The following is a 16,308-nucleotide window of genomic DNA, read 5'->3' as shown; positions in this document are numbered from 1 at the left end:
ATTGCAAATGGGAAGTTAGGAGTCTGTGAAGCAGTCTCTTTAATTAGAAGTCTTCCCCACTATGAAGGTTTGAGATCCTTTTAAATGCAGAAATATAAATTACATGAATGTGGGCAATACAAACAGTTACAGTTCCACGTAAACATCAATTTCATCACTGAGGGAATGGTTTGTATTCATACTCTGAAATATTGTGCATCTCAAGATGTCTTGAATCTCTAGCAGTTTCTCAGAAAAAGGTGGTGACAGTCAAAGCCTTTCCAGACAGCTTGACTGGAAATAAATCGGAATTTATTCAGGAGGTTAGTAAGTTTCAAGTACAAGGGTTTCACTTGGTAGAGTTGTGATGGACATAATCCACCTTACATGTCATGTTTGAGGTGGCTAAACAGAAAATGTAAATATATATTTCTGTACTGAGGATTTGTCTTTTTCATTGCAATAGCTGACTGTCAATCCAGTATTTGATTTTTATAATCTTTTAGCTTGATAGTGGGTTTTTCACTTCTGTGGCAACTACAAAAGATGGCCCAGGAAAGTAGACTTATATACATACCATAAAGTATTCCTTAGTTTTGAAATTTTTCCATTGAAAATTTCTGTAGTCTTCTGCAGAGAACTATATAATTTTAATTATGTAATATATATTAATTTTAAATTATATAATATATAATACAGGACTGTATAATTTTGAAGAATTTTCTCATTTTCTACATATATCTTTGTTCTATGATTTTGCTTCCTTTTTAACTGAAGAACTTAGTGTGTTTCACAATATTTGGGGGGCAGATAGGAGTTGGAGTAATGCTTTGAAGTTTCCCTTGAGTTATCACTTTGGTTTTATGTCACCTTGCTTTATTTAAATTTACTTTCTGAAGAGTACTGTATTCAATATTCCATTTCCATATGTTAAAGAGTAATATTTCTTGGAAATTGGAAGATCCTGGGACATCTGTAGTTCCGATCAGGACTGTGCCTGGGCTCATGTTGTGCCTCCACAAGAGGTCCATAGCAGAAGCCTGGGAAAGACTGTGAGAACAGGTTGCACATAAAAAGAAATTCCTGCAGGGAGTCTTAACAGCCCCTAATCATTTTAAAATTTGTATTAATAACCATAAGGGATTTTTGTTTCTCGGCAAATCAAGCAGTCACATTTTGATTGTATGTAACATTTTAGTACCTGTAGTTCCTGTGAAAGAGTTCCAGTCTGCTGGATCACATGCTGTGGGAAGGAGTTAGCTCCCTTTGTTTGTTTTGAATGTGGTACCTGCCAGTTTCATCTGATAGCCCTTAATTCTTATTACTGGAAGAGATGAGTGAGTCCTTAATTTTTATTACTGGAAGAGTTAATGAGTGACTCCTCCCTATTTCCTCTCCTGATTTTTATAGACTTATGTCACCTGTGTGTATCTGTTTTTTCCCAGAATGAGGGATCTGTTCCACATGTTTTATCATTCTTGGTGGCTTTCTGTCTTTTTCAGTTCCTTTGGGAACTCAGGTGGTTTATGTGTGACAGCAAAAGAAGGTGAGCACCGCACACGATCACCAAGGTGTTGGATGGATTTATGCAGCATTTTGAGAGCACTTTCCATTGCTCTTTATTGCTTTCCAAAGTATTGGCAACTATAGGTTTCAAAGCCTGCCTTTCTGTCTTAAGATACCATTTTTCCTCCAAATGTGTCATTGATTTTCTCTCTGAACTTAGTTTCTGTCTTCCCCTTTGGTGGGTCATCTGTGAAGATGTGAAAAACAAGAGCCATGATCTAGATCCCTGAACAACTCCACTGGTCACCATGATGAAATCCTACTCTTTGTTTGCTGTCTTTTGACAAGTTACTTATGCAAGTTAATTTTTTTTTTTTTAAAGGATGAACAGTAAACTCATTGTAATATCAGTTTAGTTTTGAGTTTGCATTGAGGTTACAATTTCAATCTTCTTCAGGAGCCAGAACCAGCAACTTTTTTATTTTTGTATTTTATTGAAAATTGCTGTCAATTGGCCATGCAAAATAGAAAAGATCATACATGACCCTTATAAAGGCAACATTGTATGTTGTAACATCACTATTTAATTATTTACTTATTAGGTAGCCGGATTTATAGATTTATTGCTTATCTATAAATATACAGATGCAGATAGATAGATAAGGACAGATTTTTACATAGATTAGCTGGCTACTAGCAACTATAACAGGATTCTGGTGATTGAATTTAGGTGTCTGTGGTGTTGCTTTTAGACAACAAGCAGTCTTTCTTCACAGTCTGTAGACTAAAAATCATTATTAGGACAGGAGCTTTCTTTATCCCAAACATGAATTACATGCTAAAAGGACTGTTTTACCTCCAGTGACAAAAAGGAAGCCTGCAGTGACTGGCATCAACATCACAGTTGATTTTTGAATGAAATTAACTCCATCTTGAATAACTACATCAGAACACTCAATCTTGTCTTTTTACATCTCAGGGACAAAACCAGCTGAATGTCATTGTACTAAGAAGTATAAGCAGATTAGATGTAAACTGTGAGGCACATGTAGTCACAACACAGCAAGAGGCAGTATGAAACCCTAAATTTTAGGATTTCTTACCTTTCAGTGGCTAAGCAAGAAATCATGCTAAATAACCACTAAAATAATAAGTAATTGTGAATAACATATTCAATAGATAAAATTTTATTCATATAAGATAAAAGCAATTGCATAAAATAAGTTTAATTGCAGGACCTAGTGCCTTCTCCTAAAGAAAATCCACACCTGGAAAATCTTCCAAAGAACTTACTCTCATCTTTAGTTTTGGAGTAACAGACTCTGAGCCAATAGGGAGTGTCAACACATGCTGATTGAATCATCCTGGCCATCCTTTCTCCCTCCCTTTTCTTCTGTATATAATCCTTCTCAGTGGTATGCCAAAGGTAATACAGGCTTCTGATTTTGTCTTTATTTTGCCACAAACATTGAGAATCACATAAATAATTCCTTGTCTGTCCAGCAAGTGATTTTCAAGGACTTCCCTTTATGTGCTTTTCAAATACTTTTTGATGTAATTAAGTAAAACACCAGTAACTTCTTTTATTAAATATTTCAGAAGTTACAGTTATTTTGAAAAATAAAATAGTTTTTAATCAAAACAAATGTGACTATTCCTTAAGTAGTCAAAGCACTTATTCTTAGGCTTGATGTAGTTTAAGCATTTTAACCAGTGAGTAGAGGTAGTTTTGCTTCTTCTTTTCAACTGTGAAGAAATAATTATATCAGAAGAATAAACACCAGTGATGAATCAAAACAAAAACCCCAGAAAAATCCTGTTTTATTCTAAAATTTCCCTTGTCTGGGGACCTCTGTTCTGTTTCCTTTGCTTTGTTTACTTGCTTGCTTGCTTGTCTGCTTGGATTCCAGGGCCGTGACAGTGGATGACAGATACAGTAATTGTAAGATGCTCTGACAATCAGTGCTGTATTTCTAGGGCACCAAGTGAACTGAGTGTGGTGTAATGTAATCACAACCTGTTTACCATTCTCTGCAATGGGTATTGTAGAAGGATTTAGACTGACATGCTATTTCTATACTTGCCCCCTTTTTTTCTTCCTTTTGTATTCAAGTTATTTTGTAACTTCTGAATTGAACACTAGAAAGCATTTTTCCCCCATATACCTTTAGTCTTTCTGCATATTCATGCTAATTCCAAAAGCCTTTAAGATTCAAGCAGCATATATTTGTTGACTACCTGAATGTTCCTTCCCTCTAAAGCACTGGTGGTGTTGTAGCCAGTTCCTGGTGGACTGATGTACATGAGCATTTATAGGGCCTCCACTTCATAACTCTTGACTTTGTCTGCTTTGTATAAACTTGTTTACTGTGGTAAGAGTCATGCTGATGGCTGAAATTGTGTTCATTTCCAAGGAGCTCCAGTGGGATGAAGGCTTCAGTCTTTTGCTTTGCAACAACAGGATGTTTATTTGGAGGAACACCCTTAATTTAGAGATTGTTGATTTTGTCTAGACAAAGAGAATTAAGATGCCAGCAGTTCATACACCTTTCACAGCATCTAAATGCAGGGGTTTGCAACCTTCCTACAGAAGGGTAAAGCCCTTCACAGGTAAAATCTTTTCCAAAATTAAAAAAAAGGACTTATTTCTTTACAAAGATATGCTATAAATCAGAAGGCCTATGTTCATTCAAGTCCAAGTGTCCTCTAATATAGACATCAGTTGGAAAAACTGCACTTCAATCTGCTGGAATATGGACTAAGTGTGAAAATATGCCTTTTTCAGGTTGTCCAATGGAAGAAAATACGGTTTGACTATGTGAAAAGAAACTGTAATATGAAGTTTAAAATACTTTAATTGCTTTTTTGTCTGCATTCTGTGGAATATTTACCAAGAATTCCACTAAAAAGCTCTCTGGGTGTGTGCTATATCTGATGCTGTGCTTAGGGGGCACATTCTTTATGGAAGCATCACCTGTTATTTAGAGCTGAGTGACGTTTGTGTTTCAACTTCTGAATGATGTAAAGGCAAGAACCACTAAAGAAGAGTTTGGACCTTGGGTTTGAGGCAGAGCTGGTTTATTTCAGCTGAAGCTGGGTGCCTCTGGAGAGGCAGAAGTCCCTGGCCATTACACCCCCATAGTCTGCAAAGATCTTCACGTGCTTGCGTGCGCATCTTGGTCCAATGGTGATTTATCATCTGGGGTCTTCCAGTACCTCATTGGATTCTTTATTCATATAGGCAGGCCATTAACCACTCTTATCTTCCAGCTTGAGGCCCTCCAGGGTCTCAGCCCTTGTGTGAAGGTATCCAGTCTTTTTTTCTTCCCCTGCTGAGCCAGCCATACTGACAAAGGAAGTTCACCTGCACCAGGCTTTGAGCAGGGCTCATTTGTGCTAAGCTGTAAGTGAGTTACAATCAAACTTAAATCTATGCAATCAGCTTCTAATATTTGATAGCTAAACTTATTTTAATCCCCAGCAAGCACTTATGCAACCTTTCCTTGTTTTGCCCTGAGCATGGCCAAATTGTGATGTGCTGGCTCCAGGAGTTACTAAAGCACACTGTGAGAGGCTCACCATGCTTTCCAGAGGAGCCTGGCATAAATAAGATGGTATCAGTAAGTGCTGCAACTGAGAGTTGTACCTTACCCCTATGACCATAAATTTTCCTGCCTCAGTTTAGCCCAAATCTTTGTGCAGCTGTTTAGTGAAGGAGACAGCGTTGAAACCGCTTTTTAAATTTCTTCCCTTCTGCAATGCTTTGGAACATGGGTCAGTGCCCTCTCTCCTTGCAGATATGTTAATGTCACAACAGAAGGGAGGAGTGGTGGCTGGAATTCACACCCAAGGGGACCTGGCCATGGTTGGTGGGTGGGCCCAGGCAGTGACCAGACTGTTCCCTCTCTCTTGCTCACAGCAAATGAATTATGAGACATCCTGTCTCTCTTCTCACACTCAGAATAAACTGAGCAGAAGGGTAAAAAGGATTTTTCTTGCCTGTGCTTGTGATAGCCTGAGGACTTGATGAACACTTGTTACCTGTCCCATTCATCCACCTAACCTAGTCTTAAGGAAATTACCGTGCATTGTGGTGGGAATTTCCTCTGAGATGGTGTCAGTATAAATGTTTGGGCAACTGAGTCTCTCTATATTAGCTGGGAGTGCATTGGGCAGATGTACCTATCTGGCTGGTATTAAAAAATACAAGTAATTGTTGTTTAGGAGCACATGGATAGTATTTCTACCAAAGCAAAGCTGTGAAGAAAGTAGTTACAGAGGAAGAAGCTACTGTAGAGGACTGAGGCAATCAAATGTGTAGACAGGTGCTTAGCTGAACTTTTCCTCAAGGATTTTTGTTTTCTCTATAAACGTTTCTTAAAATTACCCTCTTTGAAGTCCCATGTGGTGACCCTTCAGAAAAATGTTAACTCTGTTCTTTGGGGAAACCTCAGGATAGCAATACTGATCATGCTGTCACAGAAAGAATTTTATGTGGAGCTGAGTGTTGGTGGTATGGGAAAAAAATGAAATCTTGGATATTTCTCTTATTCTGTTTCTGACAGAGTGAGAGGATTTTGACATCTGAAAGTCTTTGGGCTTTTTATATTTTGGGTCTCTTTTTTTCTTTTCTTTTTTCTTTTTTCTCTTTTTTTTTCTTTTTTCTTTTTTATTTTTTAGATTTTAAGGCAGAACAGATAGGATAGATAGAGGACTTGGTGACATTCCTTAAGTACCTGAAGCACATTAGAAAAAAAATTAATTTGTCTGCCCCCTCACAACACCAGCATTAACATAGTGAGAAATTTGTTTATGCTCATGGTAATCCAGAGCTGGAAGACTCTAATAACCATTTCTGCTTCTTTGTGAACAAATGTTCTCAGTTACAAAATGGAGTGTAAAGATACATTGAAGAACACACCTTTTATACTCTCACTAATAGTGACCTTGGATTTGCATATAAACCTATATATTAGAAAATTATCATGCATATAAACCACATCTAAATATACTAGTTGCATGTTAAGAGGAAGTATTGTGGTCAGAGAAACATGACACATTTTTTCCCCAGACCTAGTTATTGAGGTTTTCTGAAATTCTGAAAGTTCAAAAGATATGTAACTGTCTTTTCCTTCCTGTATAAAGCACCAGTGTACATTGTTGCATTTTCACTATTCAAACTGACAAACTATGTTAAGCTTAATGTTTCCAGCTCATACAGCCCCTTTTTATGAATTCTTTAATGTCTGCTGTATTCCTTAAGAATATCTTCACAGAGTTATATTCCAGGTAGCAGTTCCAAAATATTTTATCTAGGATAAAGACCTCAATACACTTTGCAGAATAAATGATGATGTTGAGTAAATCTTTTTTTCCTTATTCCTCAGTAAATAAGCTGTTGCTTCAAGAAGCCTATATTGTTAAAGGAGCCTCAATGGATATGTATGTTACTTTGGTGCAAAGAACTATAACAATCTTGTGTATGGTCCTATCTGAGCACTTTTCAATTCTATTTAAATTTTCAGATTAAATGTTCTAGAGACACTAGACCTGAATAACAAAAGTGAATAGACAAGTCAGTTTTCAACCACAACAGAAAACCCTGAAGTACAATGCTAAAATATCCCAAAGGAAGAAACTCTGGTAAGGTGTCAGTAGTTGTAGGGAAGGGCCATAGTACCTTTAGGTGAGAAAACTCACTTGTATACTGTTCATTGCATGTTCTGCTTCTCTTGTGTTGTTCCCTGCTGTTACAGGGATTGCAGTTGAGACAAGATATATAAATGAAATAAAATGAGACCATTGACATTGTACCATGACCTCATTTAACTGACTTTGTGTGCCACCTCAACCATTTTTGCAGTCACTGTTAATTCAGTGTCAGAGGAAAGTGGTTTGCAGTGATATGGATTTGCAGTGTACCAAAATGCCATCGAGGCTCACAGAACTGGTTATTTAGTGCTGCTGGACTGTCCTTCCATTGGCTTCATTAACCCAAACATTAATACTGCCAGCTTGCTGCTAAATCTGTCTCATCCCTCTGACTATTTGTACATCAAATCATGGTGATTATTCATGCTTTTATCAGCTGTTTCTGCAGCAAGAGGGCACTTCATCCCTTTTTGTCTTTAGGATTCACTTATCAGGATTATGCTCGCCTTGCAGAAATAGTGGGATTGAGATTCTGCCTGTTTTGTTGACAATATTGTGTTGTGTTGGGAGTCAGCCTAGGCTTGGAGTCAGAAAACACAAAGTGTTTCCACCATGTTTTTCTTGCAAGTCAGAGTGATATCTACAGAGAAATGTAAGTGGAACAAGGCTCACTGCCACCATCTAGAAAAGAGATTTATGATAATCAGTATGCTGGAGAAGGATAGATGGAAACTGAAACAGTAGTCTTTAGGAGTGTGTCTGTACCACCAGGCTAGAGATACAAAGGCACAAAATGACACAAAGGCTGGTGATGAAACCATTCTGCAGCCAAGAATCCAAGATACACAGCTTTAGAGAGAAAATGCAGAACTTCACTTGTCTTTGCAGCCTGGTGTTTAGGACACTGCTGGGAGGTGCCATTATGGGCATTCTGGTTCATGCTGCATTTGACTTTTAATTGATAAAATTGGCAACTTGATAGGTTTAGGTAAATGGAGTGAAACAGTTTATGCTGGGAGATGTCAGGGGTTGCTGACAGGGTTGAGGATCCTGTTCTTGGATTTGGAATGTCTAAATGCCCAAAAAGTCCCTCAAGTTCTAAATCTTGTTTTGTGCCTGTGTTCCAATGAGGTAAGATGTGCTTCCTTCTAAGGAATACTGAGCCTGATAGGTAGGAATGAATTGGGTAAAAGACTAACAGCAAAGCTGGAGTTGTATATCAGTATTTTGTAGCATAGATCAATGTGTCTACAAGGGCTTGGACCATCTTCTTATGTAAAGAAAGAACAGAGGAGGAGAAAAAATTATATTGAAATCTTCAGTTCAACCTATTGAGTGTTCTTTGCTCCTATGTTTGCTTTTTTTAGAAGTAAAGGTTTTGATAAATTGCACTGGGCCTTCAACTGAAGAAGACACCAAAATATCCTATAGTAACTGTTTTTGAAAAGAAAAGTCTACATCATGCAGATGTGTGTTGGATCATCAAGAATTTAAGTTGGGCTTGCTTTGTCCTTCTTATCATTAATAAACTTGGTAGATATTTGACTTATATGGGAGTATGAGTGACATAGAACAGTTGGAGAGGCAGCAGGAAAGTTTCTAGCTTATATGGGAGATGTCACTGTCTCCCATTTTTGTTTTCTTGTCAGAAAAATTGGTAACTGTGATACTATTGTTTGGTCTGGGACTCCCAGCACACAAATCTCAGTTATGCTTGAGGTTTTAGCCTATTAAAGCAAAACCATCAGACTTACCAGATCACAGAGGATTCACTCTCTTAGAGTGAGGTAAGTTTATCTTGGGTTTTTCCTAATGAACGAATTAGTACTATATTAAGTTTCATGGAGGTGTTTTCAGAAAGTGGTAACACATTTTCCATGCAAATGTAGACCAATTGGAAGCATAAATAAATAATAATTTTTAAAAATCCACCTCCTTTAGGACCATTTTACAGGAGGAGTAAAACACCTTGGCAGTGCAGATCCACCTGAAACCACATTTGCATGATGTGTCAATTTTTATTCCTTTTTCCTGTCATTGATACTTGTTTCACCCCTAGAAATCCTAGAGTGCAGCCCCCTCACAATTAAAGAACAGCAGTTCCACTTGTCTTCTCCTCTCCCTGTCCCACAACAAATTCAGGTATCCCTTCTCACTGGAGTGGGTTCTATGCAAACGTCATTAAAATTACTTGAATTATGCCTCCTAGCTCCTAATAAAAGGAGTTCACAATAAAAGGACTGTTCACAATGAGTCAGTTGGTTCCCAATACTGATTTATCACCTGCACAGGCATTCATTCTGAATGTACAGATGAATTAATGTTTTCAAGCATTGCTCTTGCATCTGCTTCTATACATTAGGAAATTACTTTGCATAATGGATTTTCCACTAGGATACACAAATACCTTTCTTTTTGCCCATGATTCTTTTGTTGTGATTTGTAGCTTGTTAAATTTTAGCCTGTTGTGGGTTTATATGATGTTTGGTTTCATGGCATAAAATCAATGATTCATGTACGGTAAAGCAATTACCAAATTATTTTCTTTAATTAATTGGTCTTGCATAACAATTTAATCTTTTTAAAAAAACAAAACCTCCCCTAAATTAAAGGGTTTTTATATTCCTTTAGTGAGCATGTCTTTATGAGCCAAGTAGCAGTGCAGTTTAGAGTATCTGCTCTTGTCATTTTCCAAACAATTTCGTGAAGCAGAACTGTGAATAAAGGTTTGATCCTGACTGAGCATGGACTGTGATGTGCAGCTATCTTGAACTGCCCTGTTTGCCTCTGAAGCAGAAGCTGCCTTCCCAGTCTTGCTTTCATCTTGAAGGTATTCTGTACTTTTATCTGTGTAAATGCAAATGCCTGGTATCTTCAAATTCTTCATTATATCTCTTTTAGTACAATTTTCACTGCTTTGCAGATAGAATTCACTCAGATTTATCATCATCCTTCTTGACTTTAAACTCCTCTAGCACAACCGGGTCATGCACTTTTTTTAGTTTTGCCCTCTCCTGATTTGCAGACATCTGTCATCTATTTTTCTGTTACCTCCCTAATCACTGCTTCACTTAATGCTTCTTATCTCTCATTCCCACCTCAGAAAAGAATTTGGGAAGTTCTGTAGAGTTTTGTTGTTTATCTCTCTTCCCCAGCAGTTTACAAACTCTGGATTCTGAGTAGAGTTATAAGCTCATCAGAAGGTCAGGAGTTCCTACTTCCACCTGCAAATTAAGTTGCAACAGGATGCTTTTGGGTGTTGCAATTCGTAGTTCACCTTGCTGTCAACATGGATTTGATTACTATCCTGTGCACACTATCTTTCCTCCCTAGGTGCTCTTTTTACCAGCCTGAAATCCGTGCTTATTTTAGTCCTTTTCATAGATACAGTTTGACACATTATTGCATATTATTAACATGGAGCTCTCAGTATTCTTTATGCACCTTGGAATTTTTCAGCTACTCAAAGAACTGTACTCCCATTGCTTCTTATATTGACCAGTGTTTTCCTTATGGTCCTTATGGTACTCAGTACTTCCAAGACTAAATCTTAGCACTCTGGTCTCTAAGCTTTTACTCAGGAGGTCATGGGAGCGTGGAGAAGGCTTTGTGGTGTTTATGCAGACCTTGTCAGGAAAGGAAGTTGAATGACAGCTAGGGATTTTCAGAAATAATTACACTTATTTTCTCATCTACACATTGCTGGGATTTTATGGATAGAAAACTTTCTTCATAGGGAGACAGACTGAGAGACAGAGGGGATAGCATGCATGTAGTAATAGGAGAAGATACATGAAGTTGAATACCACTGATTTTATTTTATTTTAGTGGGGGCAGATAGAATTTTTTCACTGTTGCAGCTTACCTGTCTGAAGCTGGTTATTGCTTATTATTGTAATCCACTGTAAAATAGTTGGTTTTGCTAAAAATAAATAAAAATAAATAGGAAGGAGATCTTGTCAATATAAAAATCACACTCAATCTAGAATGACTGAAATGAATACTCCTTGTATAAACACAAGTCAAGGGGGTTCCTCCCTGCTGCTTCTTTCAGCTTTACTGAATAGCATCTTTCCCTAAGTAATTTCATCAGTTGCTTAATATTCAATCTACCAGTGAAGCTTCTGTGAGTCTTCCCTGAAACTCAGGGAAGTGTTAAGAGGTTATCGTTTAAAAATAGTAGTAAACATTATTAAAGGGAAATTGGAGAATCACATTTTTATGAATTCTTTATAATTTTAGAGAAAATCTATCCCCAGTAACAAACATAAGTATAGTTTGTAATTCTCCTCTTTTTCTTTACTGTCTTTTTTGTACTCCTATATTTTGTATTTCCATTATTATTTTTTATGTTGTCCACCTTTTAACTGAACCTGCAAATTTTAAAGAAGAATAATTATTTTTTTTCAGAGTGTTGGGAAGAAATTACCTCCAGCCACAGCAACTCAGGAGCCAACAAAAATAGAAGTGGACAGCAGAACAAAAAGTAGGTTTCATAGGTTTTTCTTTTTTGCACTTTGTGCTATTAAAAGCAAGCTGAACACTTTTCTCTTGTTTCGGTTAAAAGAGTGTCCTGTATATATAAAAAGTGAAGATGCAGATAGATGTGTTTAAGATTAACCTTGAGTAGGTGGTACCTGTACAGAATGCTTTGTTTCACAGAATCCTCTGAATTGTTTTTGCTCTGGTGACCCTACATTGAGGTTTCTGCCACCAAAAATCAAATTAAATTATGTGATCAACTTTCAGCCTTGAGGATACTTTGGAATTAATCAGAGTTGAATAAGATCCAAATTCAGGTTGTAACTTGTGGGTAGGTCATAGAAAAGTTTCTCTCATTGCGAATGCCCTTGCCTTTTTCCTCTTTTGCTTTTAATGATTTTAATAATTTTATTTCTATTTCTTTTTATAGCAGAAATAAACTGTATGCATGGTATGGTTTAGATGGAAAATCAGAAGAGTAGGCTCTGGGGAGACCTCTCAGCAGCCTTCCAGTATGTGTAGGGGACCTACAGGAGAGCTGGAGAGTGAATTTTTACAAGGGAATGTAGTGACAGAACAAGGGAAAATGTCTTTAAACTGAGAGATGGCAGATTTAGATTAGATGTTAGAAAGAAATTTGTTACTGTGAGTGTAGCGAGGTACTGGAACAGATTGTCCAGAGAAGCTGTGGTTGCCCCATCCCTGGCAGTGTTCAAGGCTGGGTTGGATGGGCAACCTGGTCTAGTGGAAGGTGTCCTTTCCCATGGCAGGGGGCATTGGGACTAGATGATGTTAAAGTTTCTTTCCAAACCAAACTGTTCCCTGATTCTCTGACCTTCAGTTCTTTTTTCATCATTTCAGTGCTTAGTAATCAAAAAGTAATGATTAAATCTTTCAGGTATGCCTCTGTGCTGTTCTAGGGAGGCATATGTAACCAGCTTACCAAATAACATATGTTCCCCATCTTTTGATTTTATTTATATAGTTACAACTAAATGTTACAGATTCTGGTGGGAAAGAACAAGAGGGAAGAGAACATAGCCATACCTTAGAAAAGAAGCTGAATATAACAGAGTTGATTTTTTTAAAGTCTTGCAGAGTCCTTCTTGCCTGGTGTGTTTATTCTTTTAGATAGTTAGCAGGTAACATTTTGTCTCAGAACTGAAACACATACAGACATATGTAGGAAAGCACCTGGATCAGCAGAACAGGGTCTGTCTGAGAAAAGTGTGTGGTTACAACCTGGTTTGTACAAGTTTTCAGCTCAGAGTTGCAAAAGCAGCTTAAAACAGCTTTTAGTGAGTTGTTGTCCATTAGCTCCGCCGCAATTATTGACTCACTACATCCTCTTATCTTGTTCCACTGTGCCAGCAGGCTCTGATTGGAAATACTGCAAGATCTCAATTGCCCTGAGGAAGTGAGAACTTGAAATACTGAAAAATTTGTGAACTGGTAATGCAGACCAGGGCTCCTGAAGGTGTTTTGGAATTACCTTTGCTAACCTGCAGGTTGAGCAGGTCAAGCTGATATGAGTGCAGGTGCCATCAGAAGGGGTCGTCCAGGGGCTTTCCCACCTGCAGCATTAATCCTTGTGTGGGAAGCCAGCTTTTCCACATCAGCTCATACTTCTGACTTCATACTTCTGAAGCTGCTCACTAAATCCCATCCCAGACTATGGGAGGTTCAAACTTGCATATCTATAAACTGATTGTGGAAACCTTCTGACCAATGGTTAGAAAACTGTATCTTCTAGAGTGATCTATTGAGCTCTGGCTGACAGAGGCACTTTTCCATCATACTTTTGGGCTCTGGATAGTCCTTCTTTCACCTCTTTGTTATTTCCCTTGAATATGCCTTTTTGGCCAGAAATACCCTTCTTCTTCAGTTGCTGTCTTCATTCTACATACATTTTGCCAGAGCTGGTGAGAAGGGTGGGCTACTTGTACAGTATCTTGTGGAATTTTAACTAAACTTCATTATTTATTATTTTATCTTTCCTATAATCTCTGGGGCCTCAGTAGAATTCTTGGCATCTCTATTCATGCCTTGGGAAAGAGAAGCACATCTATAGGAAGGTCTGATGTAATGTAATTATATATAATTGTCTTACCCTCAAATGACATCACTGAAGATACATTTCATTCAGCTGAAGTTGCGCTTCACTTAAATTGAAAAACCTTTCAGTGCAAGTGATACTTACTTCAGTCTGGTTTGGTTTTTAATATAGGCAGAGGAATATTTTTTGCATAAAAAAGTTAATGTCTGATAGTCAGAAATGAGGAGTATGATCAGACTCAGGCATAGGACTATAATCTGTCTAGTATTTGTCATTTCTCCAAAATTCAATCTTTGCTTTTTACCACAAACAATCTTGAAAAAACATTCAGTCCAGGGAAGTTTGCAATCTCAGAAAACTGGTCAATGTTCCAGTTGAAGTGTTCAGCACAAAAGTATTATTCCACCTTGGACCTCAAGTTCTTTCACTTTTGCCTGGGATGGTAGTGTCCCAGTCTTTCTTGGAGTCTTTAACTGCTGAACAAAACAGATACTGTGCCATTCTCCAAGGAACAGAAGATCCATAGGCTAAGCTCAGTATGGAGAGGGACCTTTCGGATACGCGATTTAGATTTCCTTGGGATTACTCTTGGAATGAATGAATAAGTGCTGCAAGCAAGACAGTGGTTATGTTGGGAGAGGAATAATCCAGTTTTTCATTTCCCTCGTTTCATTCCATGACTGATCATGTTATTCCTTAGTGCCAACTGGACAAAAAAATGCAGTTGTATTGAGAAAGAGCCAGCTGAGAGAAGAAATAGGTACCAGCAGCATCTTCCCTCTCTGCCCATGGGATTTCAGCTTGGAGTGATGGTTGCTGACTCTTCTCACACCTTGATTCCAGTCTGCTTTTTTTCCATAGCTTTTCTGACGTGATAGGGCAGTGATCAGCAGTGAGGCACTTGATGTGCCATCTGCTCTCGGAACATGCAATATGGGCTAGGCTCTGCAATGGGGTGAGTTGCCTGAAGCAAAAGGCAGAGGTGTGTGTTCTCTGAGGTGCATCTCCCAACAATGTGCTATGTAAATCTCCCTAAAAACGGAGTTAAGATTCTGGGAGATAAAGAGGTGACTCTTCAGGGCCAAAGAGGACTTTTTGCTCAAAGGAAAAGCACAGTGAAAGCACAAATCCTTACAGGGTTTGAGTGATCCCTTGGAAAACATCACTAACCTTTCACGAATGAGGGAATGCATCTTTGAAGGGGAGAGGGGAGAGCTGTTTGGTTTAGATTTGTGGGTTCCTAGATTTTAAGGGGTATTCTGCTCTTGAAGTTCCATCTCTCTTATGTAGATGGGACGGCATGGGTGTTTGCAATCCGGTTTTTGGGGTGAGATGTATTGTTTTCTATAAAATATCTTACATTTAGTATGAGTGGCTTGTGGTGACAAGGATATCTTGTAGAAAATATATGTAAGTTTTGAAGTAGCTCTGTTGGATTCTAAAATTCAGCAAAGCAAAACCATGCACAACATCTGAGAGGTATTGCAGATTACTGAGACTGCACTAATGGAATATAAATAAGCAGACAACAAAATAGCAAAGGCAGTAAGTCACAAAGTTCATTGACCACAGCACTTAATTTGATTACTCCACTCACTATTTAAAATTTGTGTTAAGCTATTGCACAGGAGTACCAAGATCATAGCAAATAATTCATCTTTTTGCATGATGTAGAAAGTATAAGGAATAGCTAAATATGTATTAATAGGAGCATAGTTACTTGTGTTTCTATTTTTTGTTTAAGAAGGTGGTGTTTTGACAGTTGGCATCTTACTAAGTTCTGTGAAAATATTTATTAGTGCAATCTATTTATGAGTCTTGAGTGTAGCAGTTAATAGTAAAACTAAATTCCGCTGAGTATAGTGTTTGAATTTTTTTCATCTGATTTGTGGTTTTGGTTATAATTGTTTAATTTTTCACTAGATTTTGTGTGTTTTTTTCCATTTCAGAAACATTTTATGAGTCATAGTCAAAGAGAGAAAATTTAAGTTCAAGGAATACTACCTTAATTCTGCTTGTTTTCTTACTATTACTGTTTCTGTCCATATTGATTGCTGTATGATTTAGACTTTGCTGATGGGGAAATATTTAAGCCTCAAAAATTAATGATACAAAGAAGTGACAATAAAAGTAAAAGGAAGACGTTGTGTCATCCTGCCCTAAGAGGAAAAACAAATTCCAGAGTCACTGTCCCCTTTGAAATTTAAGCTTGAATGAATGTTTGTCTGTGGACTGCCTTCTTGAAGGTCTCAGCTCATCCTAAGAGTGTGGCAGGAGAACAAACAGAAGAGTCATGCTTTTGAAGTGAAACAGGGTTCACTGATACAGTAAATGGAGTTTGCTCAGGTCTGGTTGGAACAGTATAATATTTAACCAGTCTCCCAAAATACAAACAAATGAATTTACCTGCTGTACTACTGCAGGACCCCAAGTCACATAGCAGGTCTGTAGATTGACATCAGTTCTTTACACTGCAGTTGTAAATACATATCGAGCCACTGAATTCTGTCAGTGAAATACTGTCCTTGCAATGGCCTGGGTAATGAAGCAGCTGTGTTCTCTAGGAAGGCGACCCCTTGCTATTTTTCTCCCTCTTGAGGCAGTGATTTTTTAGGAGGTTGAGACTGCATCAA

At 37.8% G+C, this 16,308-nt stretch overlaps 1 protein-coding gene across 8 annotated transcripts in view; it reads left to right on the top strand.

Annotated features, from left to right (window-relative positions):
* SH3KBP1 (SH3 domain containing kinase binding protein 1) overlaps positions 1-16,308 on the top strand; it is a 214,638-nt gene that overhangs the window by 141,199 nt on the left and 57,131 nt on the right. For all 8 annotated transcript variants that reach the window (XM_039551240.1, XM_039551251.1, XM_010394472.4 and 5 more), the window contains one exon: positions 11,548-11,623. In XM_039551240.1, the coding sequence (XP_039407174.1) occupies positions 11,548-11,623 (76 nt within the window). The remainder of the gene's footprint in view (positions 1-11,547; positions 11,624-16,308) is intronic.

The sequence above is a fragment of the Corvus cornix genome, chromosome 1 (genome assembly GCF_000738735.6).
Source record: "Corvus cornix cornix isolate S_Up_H32 chromosome 1, ASM73873v5, whole genome shotgun sequence".
Taxonomy (NCBI): Eukaryota; Metazoa; Chordata; class Aves; order Passeriformes; family Corvidae; genus Corvus; species Corvus cornix.
This window is presented reverse-complemented; position numbering and strand designations above follow the sequence as displayed.